This window comes from Chrysemys picta, chromosome 14 (genome assembly GCF_011386835.1).
Source record: "Chrysemys picta bellii isolate R12L10 chromosome 14, ASM1138683v2, whole genome shotgun sequence".
NCBI classification, from domain to species: Eukaryota; Metazoa; Chordata; order Testudines; family Emydidae; genus Chrysemys; species Chrysemys picta.
Window position 1 is genome coordinate 7,748,169 of NC_088804.1, and position 21,244 is coordinate 7,769,412.

Sequence of the window (21,244 nt, forward strand, 5' to 3'; positions counted from 1 at the left end):
AAGTTTATTGATTACAAAAAATAGGTTTTTTTTTTTTACTGTTTATCTTTACCGGTGAGTTTTATTGAAGTGCTTGGTAACTCTGCTCAGGTCAGAGTCAAAGGCTGGTGCGTGTCCATTTTTCCATTGATGAAGTGGTGAACCAATTAATAAACTTGCATTGCTCAAGAAAGGGTCTTGAGCAGTGCAAGACAGTATACTCCTGAGGTACAAGGCTCGGAGCTGGGGGGATTTGTCTGGTGCCTTTCGGTGTGTGATTTGTGGGTGACTCTGGTAGCATTCATGCAATCTAGCTCAGTGTGGGGCTCCACATGTAGTTATACTGAGTGGTAACAGCATCTGGAGGGTTTGCTGCTTGTCACCCGAAGGCATTGTGAGAGACAGCCCAGATTAGTGAGTTAAGGGGGCACAATAGTCCCACAGTCACAGGTTGCACCCTAAGGATCCCGTCTCACTGTCCCTTAGCGAATACAGATAATTAATCTCCAGTTAGGGGTAGTTTTAATGAATTGATGATGATCAGGTATCGTGTAGTCACCATGCGATGGGTACTGGAGCCATGGTTTCTCCTGGAGGAGGTGGTCTATGGGTTGTGAAGAAGTTGTAGCTGGTTCCCCTTTTTGTTTTTGGGGTGGATGTCTGTCAGCAGGGTTTATGTTTTATCATTGGTTTGGATTTCTTCCATGATTTCCAGGTAACTTTCCTGATTTTTTTTTTCTTCAGTGTGTGGGAGCATGTGATAATTTCTTGTTTGAGGGGGTCCCTCTTGGAGTATGTGAGGTGCAGTAAGTGGTTCCTCAGTTTTTCTGAAGTCCTTCTGCAGAGCTGTTCAGCATATTGGGAATTGTATGTAGTGGTCAGAGGGTTATAGATGGTCAGAGCTCTGGGCATGATGTTTTGTTTTCTTGCATTTGCTCAGAAAGTAGATGTCACTGGTAAGTTTTGCTTCCTACCTGGTGGTGTGGACTCTGCCTAGACACCATTTGACTTGCTCCTCTCTGGTGTTTAATGACAGAGCAGATTAGAGTCCTTGTTTTTGGTTTGTGATTCCTATAGCTGACCGCACTGCTGAGCAGATCTAGGAGCTAAGCCTTTGACCTTGTGTGGGAAGAGTGAAAGACAACCGAGAGATTGCACTGGCGGTGAGGTTCCCCACTCCCTACTGAAATCATTGAGAGCTCAGATCGTGACGAGCTGGGTTAAATAGTGGAACTGCAGAACATGACATTGTGGCAGTGGAGACCAGCAGTGGCCAGCCGTGGCAGAGGAGTGGTGGAAGAGAGACAGCAGTGGTGGCAGAGAAGTAGCGGTGGAAGAGAGACGGTGGCCAGTGGCAGCAGCAGAGAAGTGGCAGAGAGACAGCAGGCAGCGATGGCAGAGAAGCGGTGGCAGCTGTGAGCTAGTTGCAGAGACAGTTCTCGATGCCTCACCCTACCGCCCCCCCCCGGGGGTGGGAGGTGAACACACCTCTCTGAACCCCAAAATGTAACCCTTCTGCCAGGTGTCAACGAATTATCGGAGCGAGAAAGGCAACAGTCCCATTGCAACCCGTGTTTCTGCTCAGAGGATTGCAACTGGGTCTGATAGGAGGCAGAGCACTTTATTTTAAGTGAGATCTGAAGCACGGACAGGACAAAACTGGGGCTTGTCTGCCAATGCGATAAGCCATCCAGCGTGACTCGGACCACACTGATTAGTTTAATGTCATTCGTACACTGCATCAGAGGCTGACCTTTTCTTTTTCTTCACTGGTGCATATAGTTCTGTTCTCTCTTCATCCATTTGTGCAGCCTCTGGATATTCCTGGCTGAAGTACATAGAGCTATAATTCAGGCCGTCTTCAGTTGGGTTCGCGGGAGTCTGGGACATTCAAAACAAAACAAAACACATACATGACTGTGGTCTGAGGATCTCATTGAATGAAGACCTCAAATACAGAACTGGCCTTTGCCTCTTGAGTCCGTCTTCCACCAATGTTCTTTAAGCAAAGGTTAATTAGACAGGGGTGCTGACCAGACAAAGTCTCCTCAGATCTCATTAGGAAAAACCTTCTTGAAACGCTTTTTCTCATGAGATTTGTTAGAGGCCGAGGTCCTGGATGAAGGGCAATAGTAACTGTTTGAGTTTCTAATCTGCCCCTTAGCACATTTTCCTTTGCTTCTACCACAGAGAGGGAGCTGGGATAGACGGATGCTAGTCCCTGCAGATGTTGGGTTAGCTGGTGCCTAAGGCAGCGTGCCTGCCTATGTAGTTGTGTGACGCTGTCTACAAACACAAAATCCGCCCACGGCTTTTTTAAAGGATGTGTATTACATTCGAAGGGTCAAAGCAGTTTCTCAGACTTGGCCTTTAAAAAAAGAGCTGAGCACCAAAGCAGGTTGGTTGTGGAGAGCCCTGGACTGACGCAGGCTCAGGCCCAGCTCCTGAAAGGTATTTAGATGCCTGACTCCCAGGGAAGTCAATAGGAATCAATTGAAATCAACACCTCTTAAGAGGCACTGAACACCCATTGACCTCAATGGGAGCGGAGGATGCTCCACTCCTTGCAGGAGGTGCTCAGCACTTTTCAGGATGGGGCCGTGAAATGAAGGTGGCTCAATATTAGCAGGGAGGAGCTGGAGAAATAAAGGAGAGGAAAATGGCAGCTGAGAATAACAGGGTGGGATAATGGCGGTCTTCACTATCCTAGAACCAGGAAAGAATAACAGAGACCTGCTTTTTATTATCCACCCTTTCTCCTCCAGCCCCAATGAGTTAAGACTCCATGAAACCTGATCTCGGGGTTCCAGATCAGGAATTTGGAACGAACGAAGCAGAAGCCTCCAACCCAGTACAGAATCCAGCACTAGGGAGGTGGCCATCTGCGATGGATGTGTTTCAATTAAGCTGATGGTTCTTTCATTCAGGACCAAGCCATAATGTCTGAATTAGAGGCTCCTTCCCAGCTCGTGGGGCAGAACACAAAGTCCACTGCATTACCTCCAAGATCAGCTTTAAAGCACAGTGGGACTGTGGGAACCATCTAGGCCGACATGGCTCTCGCTCTGCCTTTGCCATCACCGGTGCTCTTGAGAATAATCTCAAAGGGTTAAAGAACCAAGCTCTGCTTTTATGGAAACACTCCAAACCCTGCAGGAGACTTTTAAATACGGTTTGTTTACAATGGACTCTTAGCAGAAGAGATGTGCAAGGGGAATCAACGTAACTTTGGGGCTTTGGGATGTGAAAGACCATCAAAGCCAGGAGAGAGAGAGCTGAGCTAGAAATCAGGCAGTTCCATGTCTGGCAGGCTGCAGTCCTCCCAGGGGCTCTGACCAGAATTAAGAGCTGGTTTTAGCTTTCAGGTGGATCTTGAGTCACTTATTTGTCATTATTTCTCAGATGGGATAGAATGGGAGGCATGAATGCTTCGCACACTGTTCATTTTGGACTGGGTTAAGGACATGAGGAAAATTCAGAATTTAGTCTGTGTGTCTATATCAGGGCTTGTCTAAACTATGCGGGTAGCAATCGATCCAGCGGGGGTATAGACATGATAAATCAACCGCTGAACACTCTCCCGCCGACTCCGGTGCTCAATCAGAACGAGGAGCGCAAGCGGAGTCGACGGGAGAGCGTCAGCAGTCAACTTGCCACAGTGAAGGCACCGCGGTAAATAGATCTAAGTACATTGACTTCAGCTACGTTATTCACGTAGCTGAAGTTGCGTATCTTGGATCGACCCCACACAGTAGTTTAGACAATACCTCAGCGTGACTAATACCGTCTTCCAGCACCCCTTCAATGAGTTATTTACCTCTCCCTGCAACTCACCCCTGCTTACTGATATGCAGCTCCCCTCCTTATACGTCACTTCTGACTCTGTCCATTAGCAAGATAAATACGATCCCCTCCCGCTTGGGAAATACAGAGAGGCCTTAACCATCCAAGGAGTAGATCAGTCAGTCTAGGCCGCACCCCTGAAGGCACATGTCTTGCATTCCCAAGATAGTGACTACCTTCCGTTTCCCCTCCCACGTCTTGAACGTTGAGGTGAGTTTTGTCAGCCAGCCCATATCACCTAGTTTTGGGGGGCACTTAGTTTTGATTGATCCAGGCCCCCTCTAGCTTTAATCCACCTTTAAATGCAAATTAGAGTGTTTCTGTGTTAGAAAATAAAGAACTAAACCTAACAAAGCCCTACTGCAAACCCAGAGCAACCTACTCCCCTTGCAGTTCCTCTTCCTGAAACACGGGTTCTGTTCCATCCCAGCTGCCTGAAAGTGATCACGAAAAGCCTTGATCACAAGACAGTTGCTTTGGGGCGGGAAACTGAGCAGGGGACTTGACGTTGTAATGCTCGGTGGGATGGGAAAAGCAGCTTTGTACCTGAGGTTGCAGTTGTCTTTCCTTCTGTTGTGCGAGTCTAGTGGTGCTTTTTGGCATGTGATACAAGTCAGGGGGTACTTCTGTGGTTAATTCGTAAAACAAACAAAGAAACACTAATTAGTATGTAAGTTACACAGAATGGTGACTGTAGCCTTTTCAGGAAGAAACCCTGCCCCCTACCTCAAAGATACAGAGCTGGGTTAATGTAGGGCCTGATCCTGAAGGATCCTGAGTGCCTGGGAAGCATTCAGCATCTTGTAGAACAGGGATGTAGGGCCTGATTTTCAAAGGAGCTGAGCACCTGTGACTCCCCTGAACTCTCCCTGAGTCCAGGGCTGAGAGAACTGACTTGCTGAAACAGGTCCTTAGCCTCTATGGATCACTGGCTTTGTCTGGAATCATTGACAATAGGGCTGGAAGGAACCACTTGGGATCATTAGCACAGGTTTATTCTCTATATCTGACTCCTATGTGTGTCGCCTGACTGCTTGAGCACAGCTAGAGAAGAGGCCACAGTGACTTCCTCTGGCCTCAAGAGGACAAAAATTGGAGCAATTTCTCGTGCGTTCTTGCCTTGTTGTGCTGGCGTCTCTGTGTGCATATCCAATTGGCTCCTAAAGCTTTCCTCAGCTGGGAAACCTAAAAACAGACAACGGGCAGACTGAGTGTCCTGGAGCACAAAATAGCAATGACAAATTCCTACAGATAAATAAGAATAATAATGAATTGATTTAAGTTAAACCGGTGTAACTTGTGTGTGTAAATAAGCCCCAGTGCCCTCGCTGGTACGGTCCTCTGTAAGGGTCATATTTTGTTTGCTCAGAGACTGGATTTCTTGCTGTAAGTTTTGTTGGCAAAGCAATTTCTGATGTTGGCTGTAAAGTCTGTGGTCCGTGTTACCTACACTCTCTGGACCTGGTCTAAGATGAAGCTCTGAAGTGAGCATGTTGCTTTCATTGGCTAGGATGCATTTTGCTTGGAGGAGCAAACTCACATTTTGGCCGTTTGAAGTAGGCGACGATGAGCACACTCAGTGTCAGCAGGAACAGAAGAGGCAGACACACTATCAAAGCCGTATGTTCTGTGTCGGGCAGAGATGAGAGACAGTATTCATGTCAAGAACACATTGACTAAGTGAGAACAAATAACTAAACGAGGTAACATTATTTCATAGTTGGGCTTGTAATAACGCACAAGTCATCAAAATAAAACAAAACTGCTTGAAATTTTTCACCTTTTTCTTAAAGGAAAAATATTTTAACAATTTTTGCCAACGTTTTCTCCCACGTTTTTGGTCTAGTTATATTTGGTCAAAGTGAAAATTAAATTAAATTAAACCAATCCCAACCCAACCAAGCAACCAAACCTCCCCAGAACAGGGAAAAAAATCATAATATTTTTCAATGATTTTATTTACATTTCTCTCTGATCAGTTCTACTAATGACTAATAGGCCATGTCTACACTATCAAGTTTTGCCGCCACAAGTTAAGTCGGCATACAGCTGTCACAGAAAGTACATTGCTTGTGACTGTGCACACTTGTTTCCTTGCATTGGTGAAGTGTGTACTCACCAGGAGTGCTTGTGTTGATGCACAGTGTGGTGCACAATGTGTAGCTATCCCACCATCCAGTGCAGAGTCTTTTGGGAATGCATGGTGGAGCAGAAATGACTCACACAGTGGTAGCTTGGAGCAAGAGGTCAACTTCCCCTAATGCAATGTTGTCCATCCCTAATTTCTCTATCCCATCATTTCCACACCTATTTTCGATTTTCCATGAATCCGTGTGGGACCTGTCACTGTCCACCATCTCTGACAGAAGCCTGGAGCCTGCACAGCTCTGCACTGTTGTCATGAGCTTTGCAAACACAAGATGGAGGATCCTCCTGTATTTGCAGAGCCAGAAGAAGAATCACAGGGAACATGATGATTTCCTGGCAGTCAGTTTAATGTAGGACATAGCGAGAACCAATTCAAGGTCGTTGTTGGTGCTCACTGAGCAGCTGCAAACAGTGGCGTGCCGTTTCTGGGCCCAAGAAATGAGCACATCATAATGCACGTTTGGAATGACGAGCAGTAGCTGCAGAATTTTTGGATGTGCAAAGTCACATTCCTGGATCCTCTCCACTGAGCTCACCCTACTCTTCCAGTGCAGGGACACCAAAATGAGAACTGCACTGACCTTTTCCATGGATATCCAAGTGCTGGTGGATCACTGGGGGTGCTTCTCTGACATCACTGTTGGTGCATGACAGTTGCATCTTTAAGAACACTGGACTGTTAAGAAAGCTACAAGCAGGGACCTTCTTTCCGACCGGCAGATTACCATTGGCGATGTTGAAATGCCAATAATGACCTGGGGAACCCAGCCAACCTCTCACTTCCCTGGTTCATGAAGCTACACACTGGCCACCTTGACAGCAGCAAGGCGTGATTCAACTACAGTCTCAGCAGGTGCAGAATGACAGTTGAATGTGCTCTTGGTAGATTGAAAGGGTGCTGGTGCTGTTTGACCACCAGATTTGGATCTCAGTGTGAAAAATATTCCAATGGTTATAACTGCCTGTTGTGTCCTGCATAATATTTGTGAAGCGAAGGGGGAAAACTTGCTGCAGGAGTGAAGGTGGAGTGGCTGTCTGCTGAGTTTGAACAGCCAGACACAAGGGCTATCAGACGAGCTCAGCGAGGAGCTATATGACTTATGGAAGCTTTGAAAGAGCACATTAACAGGAAGCCACAGTCATGTGCTATGGTATAGTCTGCTCAACCTGGGGTGGCAGGCTGGGGGCCTGTTAGCAACTGTGTGGCACTTACTGCACATCTGTGCATATAACAGTGCCTGTACCTATTAATGTTGGGGGGGTCTGCTGTACATTTATGACAGCTTTAGTGTTCGGTACTGACCCAGTGGGTTGTGAGTGTACAAGACACTCTTTTCACTGTCAGCAGCTTTTTATTCACTAACAAAAACAACTCCTAAAAATAATCCGACCAACTTTAAGGCAAATATATTTTAACTTTAAAAAATTGAGGAAATTTAGTAAATGAACAAGAGGAAGGAGCATTGATATCCATTGTAGCTATGCCTACATCAACTGTGGCTCTCACAGGTCAATGTAGATGAAGCTGTGGCTGTCCATGCTTTTCCCCCAGTGTGGAGGGGTAGGGGTAGGCCCTGAGGCCATGAGAATAGCTGGGGGGAGGGATATGTAGGGAGGAGCTATGCTGCAGTTCTCCACTGACTGCAAGGGGAGTTGAGCCCGGGATTGTTGAACCTGGAGGTCAACAAAAGCTTGCAGCATCTGAGTTTGCTGTCAGACCAGCTCTATTATGTCCTGGAGCATCTCCTGTGCCTTTCTCTTGCCCCCTTTCCGTCTCTGTACAGTCTGCAATTTTCACCCTCCAGGCCTCCTGGAAAGCACTGGCTTGAAGGCTCTTGCAGAACATGGCCTCCCATGTCCTCTTTTTTTAATCTCTCCTCCTTATCTGGGACGGTGTGGTGGGATAATCCCTTGAGGCCAATTAAAACACACAGAGGTACCATTGTCAGGAGAGTAGGAATGGAAAGTGAAACTTAAAACTCAGAACCCCCCCTTCCCTTGCTCCCCTAAAGTGTTAAACAAGACAAGCTTATTGACGCTTGTGCTTTGGAGTTCCTGAACCCCTGTGCCACTGGCAGCACCAGCTATGGTGAGTCTGACCTGCCAAGGGTGAAGGAAACGAGGAGGAAATTGCTCGGTTGCATGAAACTAAGTACAAGGAAAAGGCACTGAAGGCTGGCACCGTTTTCCACAGGTGGTGGTGATTTTAGCTGATATCTCTCTTGTGAGAGTAACAAAGGCACAGAGAGCACAGCTGCTGCTGGGATCCCAAAGCCCCCCAGGCCCATATGCTGCTAGCCTATGTGCTGCATTAGTGCCTGCCAAAGTTATCACGGATGGGTGTGGGGAGGTGTCCTGCCACGGAGGAAGAAATAAGGCAGTCATCCCTAAAACCTTCAGCAGAGGACAGCAGAGAACCCCCATGGAAGGTTCATGGAAAGCTCTCAGAGGTTCCAGGGACATCCCTGTGTACGTAAACAAACTGCTCTGCATACCCTGTCCCCCTCCGAATGCTAGACGTGAACAAAAAGCAGATATCAACTCTGCCTCTCTTGGATGTACCACTGCCTCTTCTAGCAGGAGTAAATTAACGAAAGTCCAAAGCTGTGTCCTGCTATTTTACTGCTTCCCAGTAATGGAGAATTTATTTCCACACTTACCCGAGGTTCCTTGTGTTAGACTGGCTGCACTGTGGTGGAGTCAAAAACATGTCATGGCTTGCTACACAGCTGGATCTCTCAGTTGTCCTTCCCCCATACGCTACCTCCTCCTCCTTCTCCTCCACTGTTCACAGCAGAAGCCTGTGACTTTGGGCTCCTTGGAGGTATCTGGTGCTGTGCGGGGGATGTCTCTGCTGAGGATGGCGTGCGCCTTGTTGTAAAAGCAGCGGGTCTGCACCTTGGCATCAGATTGATTGTTGGCTTCTGGTCTTCTGATACGCCTGCTGCAGCTCCTTGGGTTTCACGCTGCACTGCTGCTCGTCCCCGTGGTACCCCTCCTCCTGCATCCCCAAGCAATCTGCTGGTAGATGTTGACGTTTCTATAGCAGGTTCGGAGCTGTGCCTGCACAGCCTCTTCTCCCTACAGGCCCAGGAGCCCCAAAACCTCCTGTCTACTCCAGCGAGGAGCGTGTCTGAAGCGTGTAGCTGCCATGGTCAGTTGTACACAGCAGCGGAGAGCGGATAGAGGTGTGTCCACCAAGCTCTAGGCAACCAGGAAAAGTCATTTCAAAAATTCACAAGGGCTTTAAAGCGGGGGGAGGGTTTCCAGTCTATGTGTCGCCTGGGCATTGGAGCTGACAATTGTGACCAGAGCGGTCAGGATCAGGCATTGTGGGACACCTGCTGGAAGACTGGTAGGGTCACCATAAATAACACAGTGTCTACACTTGCACTGCGTCAACCTCTGTACATTGACCTTGGCTCAACACTGCTCGGGCAGGTCGTGCTACTGTGTCAGCATGATGGGGCACTTACATCTGTGGGAGACCAATTTAAACGCAGACACATCCATAACTAGATTGACATAAAGTGGCTTATGTCAACCTAACTTTGTAGTGTAGACAAGGCCAGGCTTAGCGCTAAGGTTCATATTGACTAGGGAAATTCCACAGTATTAAAAGCATTTTCATTTATGTAGCACCTTTCATCCAAATGGAACCTAAAGTGCTTTTCTGGCTGACTGCTCAAATTATACACTGTAAATACAGGTTTCAGAGTGGTGGTAGCCGTGTTAGTCTGTATCAGCAAAAACAATGAGGAGTCCTTGTGGCACCTTAGAGATTAACAAATTTATTTGGGCATCCTGATTTTGCAGGTGTGATTCTTTTACTTTTTTCTTATAATAAAGTTCTTTTAAGAACCTGATTGATTTTAGTGTCCTAAAGATAAAGGGTCTGGTCTGTACATACATTAAAGGCAATTGGTTGGTATATTATTCTCAAGCCTCCCCAGGAAAGGGGGTGAAGGGGCTTGGGGGATATTTTGAGGGGATAGGGATCCAAGTGACCCTTCCCTGAATTTTTGTCTCAATCACTTGGTGGTGGCAGCAATACCGTCCAAGGACAAGGAAAGGAATTTGTGCCTTGGGGAAGTTTTTAACCTAAGCTGGTAGAATATAAGCTTAGGGAGTCTTTCATGCAGGTCCCCACATCTGTACCCCAGAGTTCAGAGTAAGCCCACGATAGCTTATGCCCAAATAAATTTGTTAGTCTCTAAGGTACCACAAGGATTCCTCATTGTTTTTGTAAATATAGGAGTAGCATTGCACGTGACTAAAATGCAGCCACCTCTGAGGTGGAATGCAACAGCTGTCTTACCGTGCCTAAAAACACTACACAAAAAATGCAGAGTGAGTTTAAGTGCACAGGGTGTGATTTCAAGAGCTGGGTAAATACTGCAAAATAATTTCTGCAAATACAGGTTTACATTTTTAATTTGCTTTGACTATGATTACACCCTTGGTTGTGTTTGTTTTCTGTGAGTATTCTATAGAAAGAGTTCATCCATCCGGCCTTGTGGTATCTGATTGACTAATACTAGCGCAAATACTAATGAAGAGTGAATTTTCAGAGCTGACTACATACATTTCACTCTTGGTGGCATATTTCAGGTTTCTGGAGATGGAGGAGCTCTGGGTTCAAAGGATGGAGGGAGGAGCTGATTTCATGTGCCAGACTCTCAGCTGCTATAAATTAATGTTGCTTTATTAACGTCAGTGGAACAACATCAGTTTACACTAGCTGTGGAGTTGACCCTGGGCCTGTGTTTAACTGTGTTCAGTGAAGGGTTGTTGTTTGTTTGATACAATTAATCCAGCTCATCTTTAAAAGTATAACCTCAGGACCTGATGTGCAAGTGTACCTGAGAAACGTGCATGTGATTGTGTGTGTGTGCGCAGTTATCAGGGATAATTGTGTGCACAGTTAGTTAGCTGGTTGAGCAAGATCAAATTAGACACCTCCTATAGCTGAAAATCTGTTTGTGTCACTATTTTGTTTCTAATTTTCTAAAACTGATCATCTTTGATAATGAAATAGGGTAGGTATCCTCCCCGCCCCCCCCCGCCCCCCCAGCCGTGATTACCTTGCTGGGGCGCAGTAAAATGAACACACCCTTCTCCTGCAGTTTGATTCTCCGGTTTCTGACCTGAACCTAGAACATAAATCAGCAACACAGAGAGTCTCACTTTGGATGCTGGGATTTTCAAAGGAATCTTGGTGGGCTCTGCCACAGTCACAGACTGGCAGGAAGAAGCCCAAGGAGGGGGGGTGGGAGCTGCTGTGTGAAAGGCCTGGAGGCAGATGAAGGTAGGAAGTAGCCCAGGAACGTAGCAGTGAGTCTGAGGTAGCAGCAGCTCTTAGCTGCATAATACAGGGTTCTGGGGCTGGCCTGCATTCTTCTACTGACCCCCCAAGGAAAGGGATGTCTAAGCCCCTCTGGTGCAAGGGGACAAGGACCCTGAGCCCTGGGTGGGGCTGAAGGCCTGGCATAAGGTCATTACACTCTTGTTTGGCTGGGCTTTTTACTACCCTGGAAGGGATGGGACTATCCATGGCCTGGATGGAGGGCTGAGCTGCAAGATGGGGCACCAGATGTGAAAAGCCTGCTGCACTACGCTTGGCCACAAGGGAGCGTGCTGGCCAGTGAGTAAACCGCTTCACACCTGTCCAGAGGGTTGTTTCTTTCTAGCCCCTAACAGTGAGTGGTGGGCTCTGGGCTTACCCGAGCTTTAGGGGGAGAGGAAGGTGTCTGCCACCAGCTAAAACACTTCTCAGCCGCTTCTCCTGGTCCTCAGATAATTAAAAGGGCTTCTTTTGACATGGTCAAGCTCAGACTCCCTGCTCGTGTGAATAGCCCCGGTTTTGCAGAATCAAAACATTGCCCTTGACAGAGCCCTCAGTGGGGACAAGAGCTTCTGATGGGACTTCTGGGTTTGGTTTAGAATAAGGCCATAACAACCATGTGAAAAGCAGGTGGGACACATGCCCCTCTGGCTCTCAGGGGCTCTCCCCAGTAGCCAGCATTTGGAATTAGCTTTAATTACCTTTCCCCATTCAAAGAATTAAGATCTCAAGCCTGGTTTGCGGTTTTCACCTTTGACCTGCAGGCGGGTCTCTTCTCCCAGCTGAGGGGAATTGGCTCAGGTCTTGTTTCCAACCTTCCTAACTGGCACAGAATGAGCCCTACTCCCTCCGTGTGCCCCCAGCTCCTCTATTCGCCACAGAATCACTCAAGTGAGACTAAATCAACACTAAGAGCCTATCTACACTACAGCAGTCAATCAGTTGTGCTTCAAACAATGATGCTGTATCAGCCACGGAGTGTGTCCACACCCTCAGCTGGGATAAGGTTTGCTATTACGTCCACACCTGGGCACCATGGACTGATTGAGGTTTGGGCTATGATCCGTGACCGCTGTCATGTGACATCTGTCCGAGCAGGTGGCTCCCTTAGCCAGTGCTTCTCCTTAGCTTGTCTGTCTGACCCCCACCACACACCCTTCAGCCCCACGCCCTCAATATTCCCCTCTCTCCCCAGCCATAGTTTACCCACCATCCAGCCGTCCCACATTACCTCCCTGCAATGCCCCCTCCACTCCCACGCTGCAGCTCGTCCACTGGCAAGGAGAAATGGGTAAAGGAAACTCACTGCTCAGGCTGGGACCTGCTTACCGCGAACTTCCAGTTTTGTGCCATTCCCGGGAGAGCTGTGGGTGATATTCCCCACCTCACAGGTATAGACTCCAGCGTCCTGAGCCTGCACATGGGGTAGCTGGAGAGAAACAGACCCTGCGGTGAGGTTTTCAGACTGCCTGAAGGGCCTGTCTGAGGGGCTCAGTTTCCTCTTCTCTTTGTACCATGAGATAAAACCTATTTCGCTTGCCTCCATGGGAGGGAACCTGCACTCCATAATGGGCTCCGACCCCACAGCCGCAACGATGCAGGGCGGGGACTGATACACGCCCGGGGCAGCATCATCTGCAGAGCCTAGAAGAGGAAGAGAAAATAATCCTTTAAAATAATGTCCTGAAACCCTTTATTTTCCAAGCCCGCCCAGGTTTTTCTAAATCAGATTCTAGTTATGAGCTCAGGAGCTGGACCCCGAACTGGGGCAGGGGTGGGTGCGTCACTAGCGAGCCTGCAGCTGATTGCAGCATGGGGTGAATTTGTTCTGGCGACTGGTACGGGGAGAGGGATAGAGAAAGTTAGAGATTTCTAGTCTAGCTCTGTTTTTAGTACTGTGACCATCACAGCAACTTCATGAGCTGATGCTTGTTGTGGGCATCGGGGAAGGAAAACACGGGGACACAAAATTAAATGCATGAGACAACTACATCAGTGCAATGCTGTGGGGGATTGCTTAGAGGTCCAGGTTCAGGAAAGTCACCCCTGCAGCAGCGGGTCTACGTTTGCACAGTGTGCGCCACTGATACTGCTCAGCAGCTAAAGGTCACTTCGGTACTTTAAAATATCATCCCTGGTTCTGGCTGAGATCAAAGGCCTTTGCGCTGTCCAGGGCTGTAAATGTGGCTGGGTCCTTTCACAGTAAAGTGACCGAGGGATGGGAAGGGAAGATGCTGAAAGCTAAAGGTAGCAGAGGAACATGGAACGAATGGGGAGAAGAGGCCGAACTACCTTGGCATTGCTAGAGGGGAGTCCCTCCACAGCAGGGTTACTGCATATGGCAGGAGTGGGGAAGTTTTCACTGCTGTCCCCTGCTCTGTGATAAATGGAAGATTTCAATCTCCAGAGTTGTCAGACCCAGAGCAAACCCCCTATAACTGGACTGGGATGGCTAATCCGGAGTCCTGATAAGGAGAACAGTGCAGTCCTCTTACCTGTACAAAGGCAAAGCAGGAGTAGGAAGGTGGTTCTCTCCAGGACAGACACCTCGCTCATCCTGGCTCTGTGCTGTCTCCTCAGCAGGTTCTCTGTTGAAAGAAGGTTCTGGGGGAGTTTTCAGTTTTACAGTCCCAAGCTCTCAGTTCTCTTCACCGGTTCCTTTCTCTGGGGTTGGGGATTAAGAGAACCAGCCACGGTATCGGATGAGAATTATTTTTTGCTCCTCCTGGGCTGTGGTGTCCTTAATACAACAGAGCTATTTCAAAGGCTGTGACTTGTTCTGGTGCATGGCTCGCTCTGCCTTTCTGCCATGAAGGAGCAAGGTGACAGTTGTCCACGTGTGTCTAGCCGCGAGTGTGTATCTTTATATATAGCTCCAAGGCCAATCTCAACCAAAATAGTACGGCGGCTGTTAGACTCTCCCTGCGTGAGATGCCTCATCTGGCGAGCAAAGACTTCACTAAAGGAGCGAACCTCTGTGAGCTCTGCTAACAAGAAGCAGCAAAGGGGAGGTAGTTTGGGCTTGCGGTCAAGGAATTGGGCTGTGATCCAGCAGACAGCACAAACAGAGGCCCTGATCACAGCTCAGACCTTTGCACATTATGATACTATAAATAATAATAAGGGACAGGTTAGAGTATCTCTGTAATGAGGTGACACGGGCAAGCTCACTTCTAACTGCTTTTAGTCTTTGAAAAGAAATTGTTCCTTTAGATTCATGACAGGGCTAGCAAGAGAAAGGTCCCCCTGGTTCAGATGCAGCCTGGGAGTGGGGGTGTGAGTCAATGGAGAATGAGCCAGAGAAGCTCTTCTACAAATAGCTTCAAGGTCAGGCTCGAAGTTGGCCCAGCAGGAGGGCTACATGGGCAACTTGGTAGAAGCCTGAAGGAGGCACGTTATTGGAATGACACTTCAGTGTGGAGTTGCAGCCTACAGAGACGACCATTCCCAGCATGCAGTGCTCCATGTTCCTCTCAACAGAACTCGGGTGAAGATGGAACGTTGCATGCTGGGAACAGAAAGCCTGAAGGCCCCTGTTATAAAAGGAGCAGTTAAGGCTGCTCTCAGTTGTGGCATAATGCTGGAGTAACGCTCCTGAAGTAGAAGGCAGTACTCCCATTTACCGCCTTGTCAGTCAACGATTTAACGTGCTCACAGATTTAACGCGTGTCCGATTTGAGGCTCAGCAGGAGACAAGCTGACATCTCCTGTAAGGCACATGACCGCTGCAGCGTTAGGATTCCATGCCTGGAATCTCTCCTGGACCATGCCTTTGCCTTTGCCTTTCATTGTAACGGAATCTGTCAGGAACCCTTGTCTGACCAGTGTGTGCCAGATTTCTCATGGAGAATTTTCTGAGGTGGTTTCTTTGGGTCTGGCTTCACAGCACACTAAGCCCGGGCTCTGACGCAGGCTTCAGCCGAAGCCCTGCTTCCATCCATCCATCCAAAACTTAGTCTGACTTGGGGAACTGCTCTGTACTCACTCTTGCAGACCTTGCGAGGACAAGTGGGTCAGAGCCCGAGTCCCACCATGACATGGGTCAAAGCCCAGGCATTTTACAGTGTGGACAAGTCCAGTTTGCCAGACTCTGTTCTGGGGAGTCTGCCAGGGCTATGCCCTGGAGCTGTGTTTCCCAGCCCTTCAATGCCAGCGTTTGAGAGCATGGGCCGGATCCTCACCTAGTGTGAACTGATGTATCTCCATGGAGGCCATGGACCCACGCCAGTTTACATTTCCTGAGGATTTGGCCCAGAATTATTTATCTTGTTTCCCCTCGTACACTCTTAACACTCTGTTACCTTATGGCAGATCATAATTTAGGTCTGATCCTCTGCTGTGTTGTTACCAGCTTTACAGCTGGGTAACTCTACAGGGTTACCCAAGTGTGGGCTTTGTGTAACGGGAGAGAATTAGGGGCTTAGAGACCCTCAGCGAGTGTAAATTGTCAGAGTTTTACTGACGCACACCAGCAGCTGACCTGTCCCTTAGTCTGAAGCCAATATCTCACAGGCGTGACCTCCGGTGGGATGAAGACACCTGCTGCATGAGGTTTGAAGAAAGCCCAGCAACCACCAGGTTGCACTCTGACAGCACCGTGGGAAGCGGCGGACTAGATGCAATGGTGAGCTAAGCTCCGATGCTTGAAGCACGGCCGCAGGAGGAAGAAATACCTTCCTTTCTGTCTGAGCGAGTGCTATGCAGCCGTGGGAGGAGCACTTGTGAGACGGTGGTTTGTGAGACGGTGGTTTGTGGTGCAGCTCCGACAATGCGGTGGGTGTACAGAATGAGCTCTGCACCTCGCTGGGGCTGGGGAGCGCAGAGTCCGAAGAGCAGTCCGTGTAACAGTAGCCACGCCAGCCAGCGAAGACCGTAACCGACGTGAACATTCGTGTCACGTGACTGCGGCCAGGAAATAAAGACCAGTCCCTTACGGGCACTCCTTTATGACACAGTGCCAGGAGAAAACTGCACCTCGGAGCAAAAATGGAACAAACGAGGCTCCTGAATCCCAGTCCGGAAGGGAACCCGGCAGAGAGCTGAGCAGGGGGCCGCAGCGTTCCAGACTCTCCTGGAGGCAAGGGTCATGGTAGAGAAATCCGAGAGGGGCAAAGCATCCAGACTGCCCCAGGCCTGGAGTTACTGGTGATCGACAATACGTCCCAGGGGGGGCAAGGGCACTGCAAATGGCTAGCTAGGTCTGCAGAAATGTCCGGAGTGCTGTGACCCAGGCAACGTCACTTGGAAAAGGCCCATTGTCATTTCAATGAACCAGGTGAGACCATTCGGTTGGAGACCCAAGAAGGAGAGAGACACCTGGAGTTACTGGATAGTGAGCTTTGCCATGTCATGGTGGTATTACCCTTTTGTAACCCTGGCCCAAGTCAGGTGACTGGGACTCCCTCCCCCATGCTCTCCCCTCAGCACTCTCGTGTCTGGCACCTTGATTACAGCCCTAACCCTAAGCCTTGACTTCCTGCTCTAACCACTACATCACGCTTTCTCATACCCCTTTCTGTGTCTGGATCTTCTGAGTAGATGCCTTTTAGGTCCCTAAGTTCTACGGTGGAACACAGATCACTTATCAAGCTTGTTTGATGCTCAGTGTCTTCTTAGTTAGACTCTGATCCACGAAAAAGAGGCAAATTAGCTCATTCTGAATCAGCCTCGGTGATTTATTCAGCAGGCAAGATCTTTAGTGTGAAAGGTAGTTACTCTGTATATTTATAGTTAACATAACCCTTCTTGCGCCATTAAAATGCATTATTAATAGGGGATCTATGAATATTCACTACGCACTGTTACCAAAATGAGATTTTAATATCAACTAATTACTGAGTTACGCCGCAAGACTTGAGTCTTTAATCATTACAGTTACTAACTTGTTTCTCCGACCCTGTTCCCCTGTTGCTTAATTCCTTTCGTTAAATCTTATTCCTTCGTCACCATCTAAAAAAACAAACTTTGCTTTTTAGAAAATGTTCTTTACAGCCAACATTTTCCTGGGCCCTCAAAATGCTTCTGCAAATATTGACCGGCACCTGGGTTTGTCTGCGTGAAACGTGCATCTCCCCCCCCGCCCCCCCGGGCTGCTTCTGAGAGGAGCCGTAGCCCAGCAATTGCTACTGAAGTCAGTGGGGGGGTTCAGGTGCTCAGTGCATCTGGGATCAGGCCTGACATGGGTCATGTATCTAACTGCTCCGGCAAGGGAGCAATTGTGCATGCAGGGCTTTGAGCGGGCAAACACTGCTGGATGCTTTTACCATCGAAAAGGTAACCCGCTCCCTGTCCTCCCACCCCAGCACCGGCTGCACATTGTCTTCTTCTGGCTCCCCGTGTGGCAGGTACATTCCTCTCCTTGACTGCCATCAACAGACCTGTTCCTCTTCTTGGCTGCTTGTTGTACTTACCTTCGGCGCAAGAAGGCAGAACTGGGATTGGACCAGGGGTGAAAGTAAGTCCAGTTACTTACCGGTATGCTGGGGCCAGCTCTGGCCCTCGGAGCGGGCAGGGCCTAGGGCGGAAGGGGTGTGGCTGGGGGAGTCAGAGCCAGCCCCAGCCCACTGGGGTAGCAGCAGCAGTACGGGGCTCCGGGGGCTATTTAAAGGGCCCGGGACTTCCCTGCTTCTACCGCCCCGGCCCTGTAAATAGGCGCCGGAGCCCTGGAGTAGTGGCAGCGGGGCTCCGATGGCTATTTAAAGGGCCGGGGCAGTAGAAGCAGCGGGAGCCCTGGACTTTTTAAATAGCCCCCTGAGCCCCACTGCTGCTACCCCAGGGCTCCAGCAGTGGGGCTCTGGGGAGCCCCAGGCCCTTTAAATTGCCCCCTGGGGAAGCCGGGCTGCCCCGGTACGGCAAACCGGGTCTTGCCAGTACGCTGTATCGGGGCGTATCGGCTTACTTTCACCTCTGGATTGGACCCTCGAGGAGAGAGCTGGCCAGTTGTATGAGCCGTAGCATTAAGCTTAAAGTTACATTGCATCCAGTTTTCAAACACCCCAGAGTCCCTCAGGGCTGTGTAGATCTGGGGTTTTAATTTGGTTCATTATGTAGCTAGGGGTCACCTACATGTGAAATTGTGGATCAAATGTGGGTTTGGATTTTTACACACACCTCTCTCTCTCTCTCTCACACACACACACACACACACACACACACACACACACACACACACACACACACACACACTTCTGTGTGTTGGGATCCAGGGTATTGATTCGGGCCCAGCTCACTTTGATTTCCTAGTAGTGATTTTCAGCTGTCTCTGACAGGTGCTGCCATTTCTATCCATACTAGAGCAAATCTGATAGTAAAATCTGGGTTTTTCTCCAAATACTGGAACGTCACCCTGTGTGACAGGCCCTCTCACTATAGTGCAGGCTAATAAGTGGGGATTTTCATAATGCGCAGCCATTAAATGGGTCGTCTCCTGACTGGAATGGAGTCAGATTTACATTGCTCTTGCTTTGCAAGGCGTTAGAAAAGAAACTTTCTTTTTCTGCTTAGGCTACGTCTACACTACGGACCATACAACAGCACAGCTGCACCATTGTAAGGTCTTCTGTGTAGCCGCTCTGCACCGGCAGGAGAGAGCTCTCTGGCTGGCCTAATTGAACTACCCCCAATGAGCTCGCCTGCTGACACCGTGCTGTCCACGCTGGCACTTTTGGTGGTGAAACTGATGTCGGTCGGTGGGGGTGTGTGTTTTTTCACACCCCTCACGGACAACAGTTTTGCTGACAAAAGTGTTAGCGTAGACAAAGCCTAAATGTTTCACCGGCCTCTGACACTGTTTCTGCTGTGTGGGCTCCCTCTTGTGGCTATGTCGGTGCATACTTATTTCTCATTTCCTTCACCGGGGCCCTGACAGGATTTCAAACCCGCTGGAATTCTGTTGGTAAGATTCTACTATCTACCCTCCCCCCCCCCGCAATTTCACACGAGTCACTACATTCTGAACATTCTCCGAAACACAAACGATATCTGATCACATGTACACGATGGGGACGGAAAGGAGACAGGAGCTTTCCAGACACAGGTGGGGCTGACCAATCAACACCTTCCCCAGCTCCTGTAGCTGCAGGGGCGGTAAGGTGGGCGAAGATGCACTCCACTTACATCTAACTCAGGAGGGCAAGCGTTTGTAACTTGTGTCTGTTGTTGACGTGGTTTGGTCAGGTTAATTGTCCATTAGTCCTTATTTTCGGTAATTAAGTCATAGTGCATATTCGTGCAGTGGCTTGAAAATGTGAATGGATGCCAGGAGGAGCTGGGAGCTACTCTAACTTCAGTTGGAGTCTCAGTGGAATCTGGTGCTGATGAGGTCTTCCCCTGAGGGAAGTTGTAGCTGTAGTCTAGGAGAAACTGGTGAATGGCCAGGAGCTGCTGGGTGTCCAGGTGCTCTGGGTAGTTGGGGTGTCTTCCTTTCTCCTTAATGGGACAAGATTGGCAGTTCAATACTGTCCAGGGCACAGCTGATTTTGGGGGCAGCAGAGCAAAGCAAGGAGAGTTTGTTCCTTTTGGTGTCCTCATCCTTCCAGCAGGTCGGGTTATTCTGAGTCTCCGGTAGGACCTGAAAACCAAGGGAAATGTGCATCAAATGAACCCCATTCTGGATCACCAGCGAGTAACATCCACTCTGCACCAGTTCCTCCCTTTCATACCGATCTTGCTCATCACCTGTCTCCAGGGGAGCTGGAACACTGTGTCCAATGGGGGTGATGAGAACCATTGACCCAAACTGTAAACCCTGCATATAATGGAAACCACTTCCAGCCAGGGGGTGCTGCAGCACCCCTAGTTCCAGCACCTATGCCTGTCTCAGGCATCAGTCAAGGGCCCCAGCCTGTCTGCGAACTGCCTGTCTGGGTGAGACTCGGCGGCTGAGTTCCAGTTTTCATGCAGACTGCCTTTATAAGCAATGTCATTAATCTGGTTAACCCGTTATAGTGCAGGCCAGCTCCCCCTAGCTCAGTGCTCTGGAAACCACAACTCTCCCCCCAGCTTGTGAAGAAGAGGTGAGGAAGACACAGTACTTCCCCTTGGTGGTTCGCTCGCTGGCTGGGGACTGCTCTTCCTCTAAGGAGTTAGAGAGCCTTTACTAAAGGCAATGCCTCGCCCATTGTCATAAGCAGTGCTCTGTAACAGAGCATTATCCAAGGAGTCCAATACTCTTGAGAAAAACAGATCCTCTCCAACCCCCTGTGAGGTAGGTAGATGTCACTATCCATGTTTTGCTCATGGGGATACCAAGGCACATGGAGAAGTGACTTACCCAAAGTCTCACAGCTAGTCCGTGTCAGAGTCAGGAAGAGGATTGCTGGCTACCAGTCTTCTAGCCACACTTTCCCTCAGAACTTTGATCCTCCCAGTTTCTTTAACTTATATCGAACAAGGACAATGAAGGCAGCTGTGTTAACCCCTCAGACTGAAGCAGTTCTATAGTTGTGAAAACTGTTATCTAAGGTCCTGTCCACACATCCGGTTGATCTTTCCTTGAGCCACAAGTCAAATGTTTTAAAATATACTTCCCCACCTGTGACCATAGAGTAAGAGGAGAGGAAGCAGACACAGTTTTTGTGGATGGATGAGAACATGAGCCGATTGAACTCTACCTGACTTGAAATGGATGATGATGACCGCAAGCACTAGAGTCAATAAGAGCACCGCTCCAACGACGTTTCTGAGAAGCAGAATAATAATGCCTACAGATGTTGCCATTGAAACAAAAGATGGAAAGAAATTGTTAATTTTTGGATTCCTGATAGACTGTGAGCAAACTGGAAGAAACTTGAGTCCCTGAGGCGTGAGTTTTCTCAGGGATACCATTCACCACCTCCAGGTGACAATGTCTCAGCCCAACTGCAACTGCCAATAGTTGCAATTCAATCCAGGGAGAGCTGAAATCTCTGCCATGGGGCTCCTGCTTAGTGA

At 48.8% G+C, this 21,244-nt stretch overlaps 2 protein-coding genes across 3 annotated transcripts in view; one reads left to right on the forward strand and one right to left on the reverse strand.

Annotated features, from left to right (window-relative positions):
• LOC135975559 (polymeric immunoglobulin receptor-like) overlaps positions 1 to 21,244 on the forward strand; it is a 92,813-nt gene that overhangs the window by 4,856 nt on the left and 66,713 nt on the right. The gene's annotated exons all lie outside the window — the stretch shown is intronic.
• On the reverse strand, positions 1,582 to 14,280 carry LOC101954008 (uncharacterized). 2 transcript variants are annotated; one of them, XM_065566873.1, is made up of 7 exons: positions 13,810 to 14,280; positions 12,644 to 12,958; positions 11,055 to 11,123; positions 5,363 to 5,449; positions 4,942 to 5,007; positions 4,369 to 4,448; positions 1,582 to 1,860 (listed from the first exon to the last, which is right to left on the reverse strand). In XM_065566873.1, the coding sequence occupies exons 1-7, from the start codon at positions 13,868 to 13,870 to the stop codon at positions 1,705 to 1,707; spliced, it is 834 nt and encodes a 277-aa protein (XP_065422945.1). In that variant the 5' UTR covers positions 13,871 to 14,280; the 3' UTR covers positions 1,582 to 1,704. The 2 variants fall into 2 exon arrangements, with proteins under 2 accessions (XP_065422945.1, XP_065422946.1); XM_065566874.1 differs by lacking the exon at positions 11,055 to 11,123.